Source organism: Elgaria multicarinata, chromosome 1 (genome assembly GCF_023053635.1).
Source record: "Elgaria multicarinata webbii isolate HBS135686 ecotype San Diego chromosome 1, rElgMul1.1.pri, whole genome shotgun sequence".
Classification (NCBI taxonomy): Eukaryota; Metazoa; Chordata; class Lepidosauria; order Squamata; family Anguidae; genus Elgaria; species Elgaria multicarinata.
Genome location: NC_086171.1, coordinates 17,498,213 through 17,514,278, shown reverse-complemented (window position 1 = coordinate 17,514,278; position 16,066 = coordinate 17,498,213). Strand labels below are relative to the sequence as shown.

The 16,066-nt window shown below is 41.0% G+C and overlaps 1 protein-coding gene across 1 annotated transcript in view; it reads right to left on the bottom strand.

Moving 5' to 3' along the window:
• LOC134397226 (ATP-dependent translocase ABCB1-like) overlaps nt 1-6,775 on the bottom strand; it is a 49,335-nt gene extending 42,560 nt beyond the window's left edge. The window contains exons 1-4 of the mRNA XM_063123700.1: nt 6,727-6,775; nt 3,613-3,697; nt 3,458-3,524; nt 1,158-1,305 (exon numbers count right to left, since the gene is read on the bottom strand). Coding sequence (XP_062979770.1) covers nt 1,158-1,305; nt 3,458-3,524; nt 3,613-3,697; nt 6,727-6,775 — 349 coding nt within the window. The remainder of the gene's footprint in view (nt 1-1,157; nt 1,306-3,457; nt 3,525-3,612; nt 3,698-6,726) is intronic.
• Nucleotides 6,776-16,066: the final 9,291 nt, after the last annotated feature.

Here is a 16,066-nt window from a genome sequence, read left to right as displayed (position 1 = left end):
CCCATCTGTCCAGTCCTGCCCAGTTCTCCCGATACCCATTCAGAACCTCTGTCACAGGGCACATGTCCTCCCACAACAGCTCCCCTTTACCTGTGGGAAACCTGCCTCGCTTGTGCCCCATGAGAGACGATCCCGGAAGCAGGAAACCTCGCATCAATCCCTCTTCAACTGCAAAAGGGCTGTATGTGTAGATTAGTCCATAATCACTTAGTAAAGCTAAACACACACACACAACCACCCCATGTTGAAGCGAACTACAAAAAAAGGAAAACTGTAAGAAGGTACTTTTTCACAAATGCCACCAACCTTTTTTTTTCTTTTTATCAAGTTTGAAAAAAGGCCCCACCTCTAGAAATGTCTCTTTTATTACTTTAGGGATGAATGTTTCAAACTTTCAGGACTATGATTCTTGTTAGATAATGAGTTCTGTTTCTATATTGTTAATCAGCCAAAACTAGTGAAGAGATTTAGGGAACAATCTTATTGCTTCAAGACAGTGTCTGTGAGGTCATGTGATATTTTGGATTCCTGGATCCGAATCTGCACTCCAGCCCCCCTCCCCTTCACAGCCAGTGTGGAAAGAACCACAGTTGGGAATGCAATCTCAGAGAGAAGTGAAGGGGGCCTTCCAATGGGCAGGGAGGGGAGGGGACTGGAGAGGTCAAGATACAAACTATCCCCAGGCCTCTCCAGCCTCTTTCCAGGACAAAACAGCCCGTCTGGTGAAAATGCAGAGTAGGAGGAGTGAGGAGGAGGACAGCTCACCTCCACTGCGCCTGCCATAAGGCTCTGAATTCAGAGGTTTAAGATAATCTCAGCAGGAATGAAGTCATTTTTCAGCCAATTGGTTTGCATGCTACAATACTTGGATTTGGTACTTATAGGCCAAATCCTATTGGCGTAACTTCTTCCATAGGACACTTTCTGTAAAGATTCATTAAGCTTCAGTGAAGTTTAATTTCTCTTAATGTATACTGAACACCTAAAGGGGTATTTTATTGAATACATTTTATTAAGATTACTTAAGATATTTTTTTTTAATGGTCAGCAGGGACAGTATTCTGAAGTCCTGTCACCTCCAATGGCATTCTCAGCATCTCCCCGTCTAGAAAGTCAAATCCTAAAAACGCAGTTTGGAGAAGTATTCTAATTTTTACCTGTAGATGCATTTACATTGTTTCCCACAAAGGTGTTTGTCACGCGACCAAAAATGACGACCTTAAGGGGCTGTCCTATTCCAGCTGCAGCAGCTGCGATGATCCCCACTATCATCAAAAGGATATCAAATCCATCTGCAAAACTAAACTACATTGATAAAGAAAAAGAAGGAAAATATGGATGAAATTATGGAAGAATGTTTACTCCAGTATTCTGAGACTTATTTAAAATCAATCAATCAATCAATCAATCAATCAGATAAGCAGAAGCTGAATAAGTTGGACAGTATGTCTGAAAGAATGAATAAATAATACACTGCCACAGCCTTGGACCCTTCAGTTGTGTTAGACTACAACTCTTATCATCCCCAGCCAGCATCTGAAGGCCACCTGAGGGGAATTTACACTACTGCTTTCAAGCACTTTGAAAACGTTTTGAAACCTGTATATTCCATGTGTCCTGGGCCCCAACAGTTGTCAAAACTGTTATAAAGCGCTTTAAAGCAGTAGTGTAGATCGTGCCCTGGTGAGGGAAAGCTCCACAGAGCTTCTCATAGGAAATAAATAATGTGAGAAGTGGCCAATTAGAAAGTAACAAAGGCAAAAGGTGGGCTACCCATTGCCATGGTAACTAGAAAACTTCAAGAGGAAGATGGGAGGGAGAGTCCTGGGAGACAGAAGAGTTAGAGAAGTAAATAGTGTCAGGGGAAAGCTGTTAGCTGGGTAGAGAAAGAGAGGTGGAAGTCAAAGTAGAGGATTTGTCTGAGTGGTTGGAGGAAGACCGAATGACTAGGCCTACCAGCTATGCATGTGTGAGGCACAGAAACTATGAAGAAGAACCTTTATCAGAGTGCAACTGCTGGGCCTCTGTTTGTCCTATTTGCCCACAAGGCGGAGATCTCACTCTGTGCAGGCAGACCTTCCATGTGACATTCAGACAGGATCTTCTTAGATCTCCCCCCAGGTCACACCTTCTCTATGGGGGCTTCCTTCCTCCCATGACCTCTCCTTCTTTGAGCAACTGGAATCAAAACACTGCCTTTGAAATCCAGCTTAATTTTAGTTGGTCCATTCCTCATGTAAAGTTCACTCACTAAGTGGATATTCAAAGTTTCATTTAGAAGGAATAGTGTGTGTGTGTGTGTGTGTGTGTGTGTTTTAAAAAAACAAAACCTGGAAGAATTTAAATTGAATCAATATCATTCTTCTTAGCAAGAGGGGGCTAGGTGCCAACATTACTGATTCTATATGGCATCAGGCTTTGGCATCATTCTTTATTTGCCCTTTCGGGCAAAACAACCAGCCAGCTGGTTGTCATCATTACTGGTCCTGTATGGAAGAAGGACTTAGCATCACTCTTCCTTTGCCCTTTAGGGCATATTTTGGCTTGCTTTTTGATCTGAAGCAATCCAGGACCAAGTAGCAGAGAAGGAAAGATACTTAATTTTCTTCTTCAGATAATCCTCAACATTATACAAGGAGGCTACTGTGGTTATATCTGCTGTATATAGGACTACTGCCTCTCTCTTTAACGTGGAGAAATCCAGGCAGCCTTATATCTGGGATTGCCCAATGGATGGCAATCCTCTGACTAACTACTGGCCAGCTTTCCATTTTGGGAGCAAGCTTGAGGAGTATTCACATGTCACCTTCTGCTTCAGGCCCAGCTGATTCCAGAAACCGGCAAGTCTCATTTCAAGAATTGTCACAGCACTTCTTGAATAGTTTCTTAATTAGTATATATGTATGATAGCAAGAGAGAATCATTTATGTATCATCTTTCTAATTTCACAGGTTTGGGACACAATCTATGCATGTTTGGACAGAAAAAAGTCCTACAACTGCTGGCTTGGGAATGCTGGGAGTTGTAGGACTTTTTTCTGTCTAAACATGCCTAAGATTGCAGTCTTTAAAAACTCTATGCTTAAACAGATACATGTATCAACTTTTACTGTTACTGCCAGTTTTATATTTCAAAATATGATGTATATCAATATGCAAATGTACCATAAACTCTTGGGCCAGTTTGGTTGCTATTCTCCCCATATTACGTTCTGTAGGATCAAGATGATGTGCTCTCACACACCTCCTCTTCCCCTCAGAGTGTATAAAACGTAACTTTTAGTTAAGAAAAAAGGAGATTCTGTGATTCCTTTGTCCAGTGAGGGGAGCAGGGAAGAAGTACATGAGTCAGAGGGATGCTCCTGTCCTCCCTACCTCTGTAGATGTGGAGAAGTTAACATCTAAACCATGTCCTCCAGATGACAGACAGAAAGCAAATCAGCAGATTACACACTCACCAGCTCAAAAAATCCAACCATCTTGATCTTTTCCTTCTTTTCCTTTTTTGATTCCTCATTTTCCTTCCTAAAAGGATTTAAGCAGAATATCAAGTCAACCTGATTTCATTTGAGACAAATCAAATAAACCAAAGAGCTTGAGAAAACCCCCCTACTTTTTCTTCTTTTTAAAATGACTGTTTTGTGCATCTGCTTCATTCAGCTGGAAAGCAGGGTTGTCATAGCCATTGCTTGGAAGCTCTGTTGATGGGAAAGTTGGCTAGAATTAGCACAATAAATGTTTTGAGAACACTATATCTATCTATCCCCCATCCTGCCCCTACATATATAAATAGATATATAAAGAATTAAAAATGCAAATATAATTGCTTATGTGATGTCCTTCAGGAAAATCTACAGAGTACAGATTACAAGGATAATTCTCCATTCTTAAAAGTATAGCCATTGAACAAGATGTTTGAAAACACATGTTTGAAAACCTGATTTGAATAATGAAACTTAATCTCAAATTATGTTTCTTATACCTACAAAGAAAAAAAAATCTAATGAATTTGAATGTTTTCCTTACAAGGGCTCATCTACACCAAGCAGGATATTCCACTATGAAAGCGGTATGAAAGTGGTATATAAAAGGCAGGAGCCACACTACTGCTTTATAGTGGAATTGAAGTGCACTGTGGGATCTACACTACTGCTTTGTAGTGGTACTGAAGTGCACTGACAACTGTTGGGGCCCATTGACACATCTACACCAAGCAGGATATAACACTATGAAAGTGTTATGAAAGTGGTATATGGTATGTGTCAATGGGCCCCAACAGTTGTCAGGGCACCTCATTACCACTATAAAGCAGTAGTGTAGATCCTGCAGTGCACTTCAATATCACTACAAAGCAGTAGTGTGGCTCCTGCCTTTTATATACCGCTTTCATTCCACTTTCATAGTGGAATATCTGTTTGGTGTAGATCACCCCCAAGTCAATGGCATGCATCATGTGTCAAAGGAAAGCTTATAGTTATGTATCACTAAAGAATAATTCTTCTGCTAATTGGATAATACAAGGTCTGAAACCAGCTCTCATGATGTTGTCGCCAGCATTTGATAATTTAAGTGATCACATTGGACACATTCAGATGCAATTATTAGCCAGAGTTCCTCTATGAGTCCACTTGGCTCCTCCCAGACAAGTCAACACCAGCTCATAACTCTGGTTTGTTTGGGTAGAGACAAGCCAAAATCCTCAGATCAGACATCACAATAAACAAACCATGTATGGAAGGGCTGTGGTTTGTTTAGCTGCTCTTGCTTGTAGGAATAGCTAAGCAGGAGCAATTGGACAGCGTGCATTAGCATGCTGCTTGTTACTGATAAACCAGGGCTCCAGAAAATCCTGGCTTATCGTGATGTCCGAACACAGGTATTGTGCTACTTACTTTCCCCATAGAAAGTAAGCTTGGGGGTGCTTCTGGATCCGTCGCTCCAAATGATAGCCTAGATAGTAGGAGTGCGTACTATCAGCTTCGGCTGATACGCCAGCTGTGCCCCTTCCTAGAGTCGGAAGACCTAAAAACGGTAGTGCACGCACTGGTAACTTCGAGGCTCGACTTCTGCAATGTGCTCTACATGGGGTTACCTCTGTGCCTAGTCCGGAAACTTCAATTAGTCCAAAATATGGCAGCCAGGTTGGTCACTGGTATAGAATCATAGAATCATAGAATTGCAGAGTTGGAAGGGGCCTATAAGGCCATTGAGTCCAACCCCAATGCAGGAATGTGTGTCGTGTGCGAATCATGACTCTGCATCTTGTGTGAACCCTTCCTTATTATTATCATTTATTTATTTATTTATTTATTTATTTATTTATTTATTTATTTATTTATATAGCACCATCAATGTACATGGTGCTGTACAGAGTAAAACAGTAAATAGCAAGACCCTGCCGCATAGGCTTACATTCTAATAAAATCATAAATCTCTTCACTGGCTGCCGATTAGTTTCTGGGCAAAGTCCAAAGTGTTGGTTATTACCTTTAAAGCCCTACATGGTTTGGCTCCAGGCTACCTGAAGGATCGCCTTCTCCCGTACAATCTGCCCTGCACACTCAGGTCCTCTGGGAAGAATATACTTGAGCTAGTACAAACTAGATTAACAACTGTTACCCAGAGAACCTTCTCTTCTGCTGCTCCCAGACTGTGGAATGGCCTGCCGGAGGAAATTCGTCAACTTGATGGTCTTTTAGTATTTAAAAAAGCAATAAAGACGGCGCTATTCCGGCAGGCCTATCTAGTGAAACTTTAGAATGTTTTAAAGATGTTTTAATGTTTTAAAGATGTTTTAATCATGTATGGTATGTTTTTAATCAATTTTAATGTGTATTTTATATCATGTTTTTACACTGTTTGTTTTATACTTTGTTTTATACTTTTATACTGGTTTTAGTTTTTGTGAACTGCCCAGGGAGCTTCAGTTGTTGGGCGGTATAAAAATGCAATAAATAATAATAATAATAATAATAATAATAATAATAATAATAATAATAATAGCCTTTTTTATCAGTTGCAAAGTGGAGCCTGCAGGTACAGCTCTTCCAAAATTTCCCAGCTCTATAAGTCACTTACTGGCCCTGTTCAGAAGACACCTTAAACCGCAGCTTTAACCATGGTGCTTAAGGCTTTTGGGGTTAAACACCATGGTTAAAGCTGTGGTTTAAGGTGTTTTCTGAACAGGGCCAATGTTACATTACAAAGAGGGATCAGTTTGCTGGATTATTTATTTATTTATTTATTGCATTTCTATACTCCCAATAGCCGAAGCTCTCTGGGCAGTTTACAAAATTAAGACAATTCAAAGCATAAAACAACAGTATAAAATGAGATCCAAGCAGGCTAGCTTAGAAACTGCTGTCCATAATGCAGTAGAGCATGCAGCTTGCCATACTACTCATGCAGATTTTCAGAGCCAAAAAATGCATGCTCTTCCCTGGTACTGTGAAGATCTGGCAGAATGGATAAATAGCAACTGGTATTAAAAAAAATTATGCCAGCCACTAAGATGAAGCACAAACTGAATACATAAATAAGTTTTTAGGAAAAATACCTTTGTGTGTAGTAACGACTGAGGTCATTATAACTGTTGGATGCCATTTCATGGCTATCAACCAAAATTCATAACAGATTCCACAATTCTTTTCCCTGAGGGCATCAAAATAAGCATTCCTTCACAAAGGTATCCAAATATAAGCCAATAATTAAAGATATTGCATCTTACCAGGTCTGGATACTTCTTTCACTGGGTAACTTTCCAAATGGTCTTCCATTGCTTTGTTCTGTGATACAGTTGAAAATAAAGAAGTAAATGGTGTTCCCCAAAAAACTGTATAAAAAGAGAACACAATGAATTGTCTTTCTCAGCTAAGATATTTATTTTAAAATTTAAGTTAAACATTTTTATTTAGATCATCCTCATTATTTCTGCTTTTATTCCTTCTACATATTTCTATCATTAAGTTCCTCTGGATAAATATTTCTACCAAACATAATGACATGATTCATACTGCCATGAAAGTGGAGGGCAGATCTTCTTTTCAAAATTTATTTGTGGAAATATCTGATCATCTCCATTCTCAAACCGTGGGAATCACAGAGATGCTCCTCCTTAGTAGTGGGAAAAAATATTTACAATCCCTACAACAGCTCTTCAATAATTTTATTTATTTATTTATTTATTTATTTATTTATTTATTTATTAAAACATCTGTATCCTGCCAAACACTCCCTTCGTAGAGTGTTTTTGGCTCACTTCCAATTGCTGTGCTAGCACTGTGTTCTGCTGCCATGCGGTCAGCACTGGATACTGCCCAAGGAAAAGTGTTAAAATCTCTGAGAAATTTTAAAAAGCAAAGACGTCAATGAAATCATCATAAAACCACAATACATTTTTGCTGTTAAAAAAGTTTAAAAAGCCAAGCTGTGGTTCTTATGACTGTTATAGTTTCTAAAGTTATTTTAAATGTTTCACAATGTTGTCATTTGAGTTTGATTTTGATTCTCTGATATTTTTGAACGTCAACTTGGTTGATTGCAAAGAAGTGGTACAGATATGTAAAAAATAAATAATAAGAGCAAGAATAAAATTAGCCTGAGAGAACAGAATATCTTTACCTGGTGCCAAAAGACAACAAAGCTGACACCGGATGAGCATCCCTGGGATGAGCATTGTACAACTCAGGAGCCATCCCTGATAAGACCCTGTCACTGATCTCCATCCACCTGTCTTCTGCAGGTAGTAGCAGGAGCTGGATTGGGGGCTCTTACAGATCTCAAGGAATGGGCACATGGATTCAAAACTAGTGTTTTGAACAGTAACCAGAAATAAACTGGAAACCAATGAAGTCTGTTTAATTCTGGAGAGGTATATTCTATGCAGTTAGTCACAGTTAATGAGCCAGTTTCCAAATCAGCAGAAGTTTCCAAATAGTTTACAAGATATCTCACATACAACATAGTGAAACGATCAAGTATGGATGGTGTCAGGGCATGAATGATCATGGCAAGAGCTCCTCTGCCAAGAGAGGCCACAGCTGATGGCTAAACTAGTAAAAGTGCTTTGCACCACAGATGTCAGATGGGTATCCAAAGTAAGGACTGGATCTAACAGCACCCATATGCTGTGGACTTGATTCTTTAGGGGAAGTGAAACCAGTTCAACAGGTTGAACACCATGGACGTCTCTACATGAGGCATTTATTGTGCACTTGTCATTCTCACTGCTGTTTACAGGTTCTTTAGATGACAACGTGACCCTTCAGCATGTGCTTTTTAGAGCATGGAAAATGCAGCTTTAATTGTGAAAGCAAAAGAAAATATGTGTGCCTCTTGTGTGTTTGTGCTATTCTGCATACCACAGTGCCACCTTGAAGTTATGCAGTAGAAAAGGAAAGGAAACACGTGTGAAGTGCTCAGATCTCAATTCTGGGCAAAACTGAAAGAAGATACAGGATATTAGCAGCCTTCTGTAGAAAAGCTCCATGTTTCCAGTTGATCAAACTTTGAGCAAAAATATATCCATCTTGTCTGGATTGGACTTGCACTAATTAGCCCTGTTACTAACTCAAGCACCTGTTCCACTGCCTGACATGATCTTTATGAAAAGGAAAAGTCAAATGACACCTGCAAACTCAAATCTCTAATCATGTTTTCCCATTACCACCATTAGCTGGTTTTGCAGCTATCATTAAAACAAACAAAACAAGTCTCTAGCCCTTGTTGAATCAGAGATACCAGGTCAAATGTGCAGGCCCTATTCTGCCCAATTGTTTTACAAGAAACATGCCTGCACCTACCTTTCAATTTTTTAGCAATGAGTGAAGTCACAGCAGTGAGGGCACCATAGACATCAAGAATTGTAGAATGATACACCCAGTGAGAGACTGTCCTGTGTCATTTTGAATATATTGGGGTCTGGGGGGACTTTGTTGACAGAAAGGTGTCGGCAACCCATAGCAAACTATTGCAAAAACCAGAATTTCTTATTTCAAACATAAATTTTGATTTTTTTTGGGGTATTTTGTTTTTGTTTCCCTGAGTTTAAGAACATGTTAAACATTCTGCTGTCAGTACAGGCTCATGTAGCCATCTTATAAGGGAGCCTGTATATAAAAGCCCCAAATACTGTAGCTCCTCAGGAGTAAAAGGTCTTTTGAAAGTAGAACTAAGTGTTTGCAGCTGGACCTGGGCAGGTCAAGGAGACCAGACAATATAAGCCACAGGTGTATACCCTCAGGTGCAGGGGCCATATCTGACCCAACTTAAGTCCCCAATCTGGGCCTCTGGGGGTTCCCTAAATGGCCATACCCACTTTCTCTCAACTACCAGTCATTGTGGCTGCAAAAAAAGCAAATGCTATTTTGGGCTGCGTTAATAGAAGTAGAGCTTCCAAATCATGCAAGGTACTGGTTCTCCTCTATTCGGAATTGGTTAGGTCTCATCATGAATATTACATCCAGTTCTGGGCACCACACTTCAAGAAGGATGCAGACAAGCTGAGGGGGTTCAGAGGAGGGCAACAAGGATGATTAGGGGTCTGGAAACAAAGACCTATGAGGAGAGACTGAAAGAATTGGGCATGTTTAGCCTTGAGAAGAAAAGACTGAGGGGGAGACATGATAGCACCCTTCAAAAACTTGAAAGGTTGTCACACAGAGGAGGGCCAGGATCTCTTCTCAATCATCAAAGAGTGCAGGACAAAGAATAATGGGCTCAAGTTACAGGAAGCCAGATTCTGGCTGGACAAGAAAAACTTCCTGACTGTAAGACAATGGAACCAATTACCTAGGGAGGTTGTGGGCTCTCCCACACTAGAGGCATTCAAGATGCAGCTGGACAGCCATCTGTCAGGTATGCTTTGAGATGGATTCTTGCATTGAGCAGGGGGTTGGACTTGATGGCTTTATAGGTTTTGTACAGTTTTTGCCCCCATTTTAAAATACTGAAATACCACTTCTAAGACTTAGTTACTAGCAGTAACTAAGTCTGGTATAGTGGCTAGTATGTTGGACTGGGACTCAGGAGATCTGGGTTTTAGTCCCCACTCAGCCATGAAGTGGGTGACTTAGGGCCAGTCGCAGACTCTCAGCCCAACCTACCTCACAGGGTAGTTGTGAGGATAAAATGGAGACAAGGAGGAGGATTATGTATACGTTGCCTTGGGTTCCTTAGAAGAAAAAAGGCAGGATATAAATGTAATAAATAAATATAAATTTAAATAAGATAATATTTGATGTAGTATTTTGTACCTACCTTCATATATATATATATATATATATATATATATATATATATAATTTTTCTAAACAATACAAACAATACAGTATAAAATACTACCCCATAATACATAATACATACTAAACAAATTAATAAACATATATTTTAACTTAATTCCATTTAATATAATCATTGATTAACATTAACGTGCTCCCCCAACCCCAGGATCTTATTCTGATTTCCAAAATCTCATTAATTCCTCTGGAGGTGTTTTCCCTCTCCCCTTTAATAATAAAAGTCTAAAAACTGTTTCCATATTACTTCAAAACCGTTTGTTTTTATCATTCCTCTTCTGACTCTCATGTTACATGTTAATTTATCGTTAATAGCAATATCTCATATTTCTTTGTACCAATCTTCTATATGATAAACCCCTTGAACCTTCCAGATCCTGGATATCATTAATCTTGCAGCTGTTAACATATTCATTATCAATTCTTTTATCTCTTGATTACAATTCAATTCTCCATACACTGACAACAATGCCACAGTTGGTGTCTCTTCTATCTCCATTCCTATAATTTCTTTTATTTCATTAAACACCATTTTCCATAATTTTTGTACAAATTCACATTCCCACCACATGATCCTTTCTCTTGACAACCTCTCCAACACAATGCTGAGTTCGTCTTATTTATCATATTTTATTTCACTGGGGTTAGGTTCCACCTCCAGACAAGCTTGTAACAATTTTATTTTATCCTCACGGACATGTTTCTCAACACACCTACCTTCTAAGGCATTCAGCCGCTCTGCCCACTGCAACAAGGCCCCTGAGAGCATTCCCAAAATGGAATTAGGCCCCTGGCCTTAGAGAGGTTTTGCACCCTTGATGTAAATTCTTAGTTGAAGTCTGGTCATAACTGATGAAACAATATGTACAATATCTTTCAGCTCCCAGACGCTTACAAACTGCCCTTTCTTGACTCTGCTCCTTGTTTACTGAACCCCCATGCTGCTGACGCTGGCTTCTAGACCACTGGTTTCTTGACTGCCCCGGTTTTTGAATGCTAAAATAGTGTTTTGGACATCAGCCTGCACTTGAACTTATGTGGGTTTCCCCCATCCTCTGTCCAAGGACCAAGTTCATGGGTGGCTCTGCAGCTGAGAAAGTGTGGATTATGTCAGCCCATCAAAAGATGCTGAAAGATGCAGTACAGTAATCCTTTTCAGGTCCTGGGGCACATTTGGCCATTTGAGAAACTGTCTTGGGCACCCTCACAAAATGGCTGGAATGAGAGGCATGGAAGAGGACAAATTACCTGCTCCAAAGGTTGAGGACAAGTCAAAGGTGGGGCCTGATCCCCAACACATGACACAACTCATTTGAAACTACAGATTTCAGCACCTGGAGAAACCTATTTCACAGTAATCCAAGCTAGCAGTCTGCACATGTGGGGAAAAGATCCCTGGGTAGGAACGGTTAACCCCCAATTTGTGTGCAGTAGTCCTGATCTGGATTGGGGCCCTGCATATTTACATGAAAGAAAAAGGAAACGTTATAGTCAGCTACACAATAGCAGGCTATTTAGCAGGTACTGCAGACTCCAGGAAGAGTTGGCAGGCATGATTCCTTTAAGAAATCCATGACTAAGCCAAATGGGGAAAGTGACAGTGAAGTGAATTTGCCTAATCTCCCTACTGGTCACATACACAAGGTCAGATCTGGCAATACTTATTAATCAAAACTGCAAACATCCAGTAGCCCTAGTATGGGCATAAATGCTAACGTAATTATATGTGCATTGCCATCCCAAAGTCATTTCCCCGAACAAAATCAAACCACTGGCCAGATTTCAAACCTGGAATTTCTCGATGCTGCTGCTCATTCCCCAATTGCTGTCTTTCACAACTGAGAGACGGCTCTGGCACAAGTTGCTACAATCCGTAGTTTTGTGCCTGGAATTCCTGTTGTGGCCACCTCAGAATCCTTCTGTAGATGCTTTATGTTTCTGTTGTGCCAAGAATGGCACCCTTTGGATCTTTTGACACAATTGTTCAAACTGTGAACTCCAAGCTCTGTGCACTCAGTGCGCTGGCTTAATAGATCACTTTCATTCGTAGCTATTGGACCGGTACTTTCCTGGGACCGCATTACTGAAGCCTCCTGTATTGAAAGGAGTCCACTGACTTTTTGGAGTTTGGCAAATAGTCCTGTGGGCAATTTAGAGAGAACCTTCAAATGGGCAAATCAGTTTCCCCAATTAATGAGTGTTTATTTTAATTTTATTGTGCTTAATAATTTCCCCAGTTGTTGAAGAAGCCTGGGCCCCCTTTTGCCAGATACCCTATTGCCAAAGTTAAAATTCCCTTTAATGAATGTGCATCTTGAGAACATGTGCAAAGTTGTATATGTGTCTAGAGCACCACATTCGGTGACACCATGATTGTCATTTCATGAAGCAGGAAGTTTAGCCCTTGGGCACCTTCCCAGCCCAAACACAGCACTCAGATGCATGCAGAAGCCTAAAGCTTCTGTAGCTGACTTTGATTCACACAGACCCCAGCCTGCCTTCCGGGTTGAAAGGTGCATGATGACTGATCTTTGTTTCACTCTTGTTCTACACCCTAAAGGCTATACTATGGTAAGTACAGGGTACAAGGAAGAAGAAGAAAATGTTGTAAAAGGGCTAAGGAATTTTTTAAAAAAGATTTAGCATCAGTGCAATTCTGTACATGTTTACTTAGATGCTAGGCCCACTATTTATTTATTTTTAAACATTTCTTGGCGGTCTTTCAGGGCAGAGGCAAAAATTCAGGGCAAAATTTTTACAGCAATAAAATATTCAAAACAATGAAATATGCTCATTGGGGCTTACCCTCAGGAAAATGTGCATAGGGTGATGATGATGACAATGATGATTTCATGTTATAACACCTTATAACCAAAGCTCTCTGGGCAGTTCACAAAAGCTTTAGACTTTTTGCAGCTTTAGACTTTTTCCAACATATTTTCTTAAATGAATCCTAAGGCAGCTTACAAGGTCCTCCTCCTCTCCATTTTATCCTCATAACAACAACCCTGTGAGGTAGATTCAGCTGAGAGTTGATGACTGGCCCAAAGACACCCAGTGAACTTCACATCCTTTGTGCATTAGTGAAATCGGATTTCAACCAGTCCCAATATCAAATAGACGTATAGGTTGTCATGCCTTCTTCCCCAAACGAAAGGGGTATCCCCTTTTCATCTGGCCACCCTAATCTTGCCCCCTGTACCACCACCAAATTTCAACCCTGCGTCTTCTCACCTGTGATCTTCTGGTGAAGCAGATGTTGCTTGAGGCTGGAAGCCCAACCTGGGCAGCGTTTCTTCAGACACCAAGCAAAAGTCCTTGAATGCTTTCAGCCAGCAGATGTAGCAGAGTTTTGGTGTTCTAACCCTTATCTAGCCCCTACAAGCTATATAGGAGACATGCCCAAGAGCTCAGTGCCTTCCCCTAAGGTCAGGTTTCATTAGGGGACAAGAGGAGGATTGCTCCTTAACAACACTCCCTCAAGAGAGAGAGAGAAGTTAACAGCCTAAACTCAGACTGCATTAGTTTATTCATTCTTGTCCAGTGCGGTTGTATGCTTTGAGTGGCCTGATATTATTATTATTATTATTATTATTATTATTATTATTATTATTATTAAAAATAATAATAATAATAATTTATTTATTTATTTATTTATATAGCACCATCAATGTACATGGTGCTGTACAGAGTAAAACAGTAAATAGCAAGACCCTGCCGCATAGGCTTACATTCTAATAAAATCATAATAAAACAGTAAGGAGGGGAAGAGAATGCAAACAGGCACAGGGTAGGGTAAACAGGCACTGGGTAGGGTAAAACTAACAGTATAAAGTCAGAACAAAATCAAGTTTTAAAAGCTTTAGGAAAAAGAAAAGTTTTTAGCTGAGCTTTAAAAGCTGTGGTTGAACTTGTAGTTCTCAAATGTTCTGGAAGAGCGTTCCAGGCATAAGGGGCAGCAGCAGAAAATGGACGAAGCCGAGCAAGGGAAGTAGAGACCCTTGGGCAGGTGAGAAACATGATAAAATGTAAATGTCAAGAATGGCTTTTATATATATACCCTCAATAAACCTGGCATCTTGAAAATGTCATTAAATCTTTCAACTCAACAGTAATTAATTCTGTGCTGCAGGAGCTTTTCTGTTTCTAACTTGACTAAGAAGGCAGAAGCCTGAATTTCTCTGGATTCTAACTAGAAGTAGGGATGGGAGAACCATGAATGCTGAAGTTCATCAAGAGTTTCTGAACTCCACTTCACAGCTTGGTTCTACTCCCATTCTTGTTTGGGCATGTCTACACAAGCCATTTATCCTGGGATTGTCCCAGGATCATCCCTGTGCACAGGGGATCCCAGAAACAGGCAGGGACAATCCCTCCATTTTCCTGGGATAATCCATACATGTAGAAAGGGCCCTTGAAACTAGGGCTGTGCACCCCCTACCCGAACCGTTTGGAATCCGATCTGGACCTTCCGGATCAGGCCCGAACTGGTTCAGGTCGATCCGACTCCCCCGATCCACTCTGGAAACGGATCTGGAGAGAGCTACGTAGTTCCGGATCAATATTCGGCCCCCATTTTGCCCCCCTTCCCCACTTACTTGCCTCCGCGGCGGACGGCAGAGGCAGGTAAGGGGGACAAAATGGGGGCCGAATAAGACCCCTCACCCTTACCTGGCTCTGCTGTCCATTGCCACATGGACCGTGGCAGCAGCGGACAGCGGAGCCAGGTAAGCCCCCCTACCCTACCCCCTCCACTTACCTGGCTCCATCATCCGTCGCGGTCCAGGCAGCAGATTCAACTGAGGCCTGGGTTGCAGTCGAAGCCGCTGCCCAGAACGTGACAGAGTCAGGTAAGCCCCCCTCCCCCCTGACATGGCGCCACCACTGCACGGACTGTGGCAGCGCCAGGTAAGCCCCCACCCCCCACTTACCTGGCTCCATTGTGTTCCGGGCAGCAGCTTCAACTGATGCCCAGGCCTCAAGCCGTGTGCTCCTCTTCCTTTAAAAATAATTTTAAAATGGCGGGCACAATGCTTCTCTTCCTGAGGTTGTTGCACCTCACGTGTAAACGGAGGAGGGATCTCGCGTTAATCATAACGTGAGATCTTCCCTCCTTCGTCGCGGACTATTAGGTAAGTCTAGCTAAGGCCCTTCTGTATCATTAAGAAAATGTTCAAGAAAATCAAAAGTCTATGAACATGGAAAATATTTCTCTCCTTGTGGAATTTCCCATCTGTAAGCTAATTGACATGTGCTCAAGTTAATGCCATGCACACATGCTGTCAACCTCACCTTGTATTTGCACAGTCTCAAGGCAGGGCGCATGTCTTTAAACATAAAGTAAGCGCTGCCTCACACTTGACAATTTTTCTAAATAGAAATGATCCTTATTGCACCATGACCGTATGTCCTGAGATGCTGTTTCACACAACTGTGTAGTCACAAAAAAATCTGTGCGTTTTTCAAATGTAGCTGGGAGGAAATTTGCCAGGTAGAGGAAATGTCATGAGTGAAATAGGCCTAAGAGGCATACAGCAGGTGTTTCAGGTTTCCCTCCTGCATTACAACCCTAGAATGCAGGAAGTTATTGAAAGGGAACTTCAATGGGTCAGAGAGAGAGAGAGTTCAAATGCAACGGCTTTCCAAGTGAAGCTTCATGCATATTCTCATGCTAAACTTATCCTTATGGGAGAATCCAGTTTTGCAAATAGAGAGGTGAAGTTTTATGTGGAGGGCTGATGATGGAATTTACACTTTAGATCAGCTAATAGG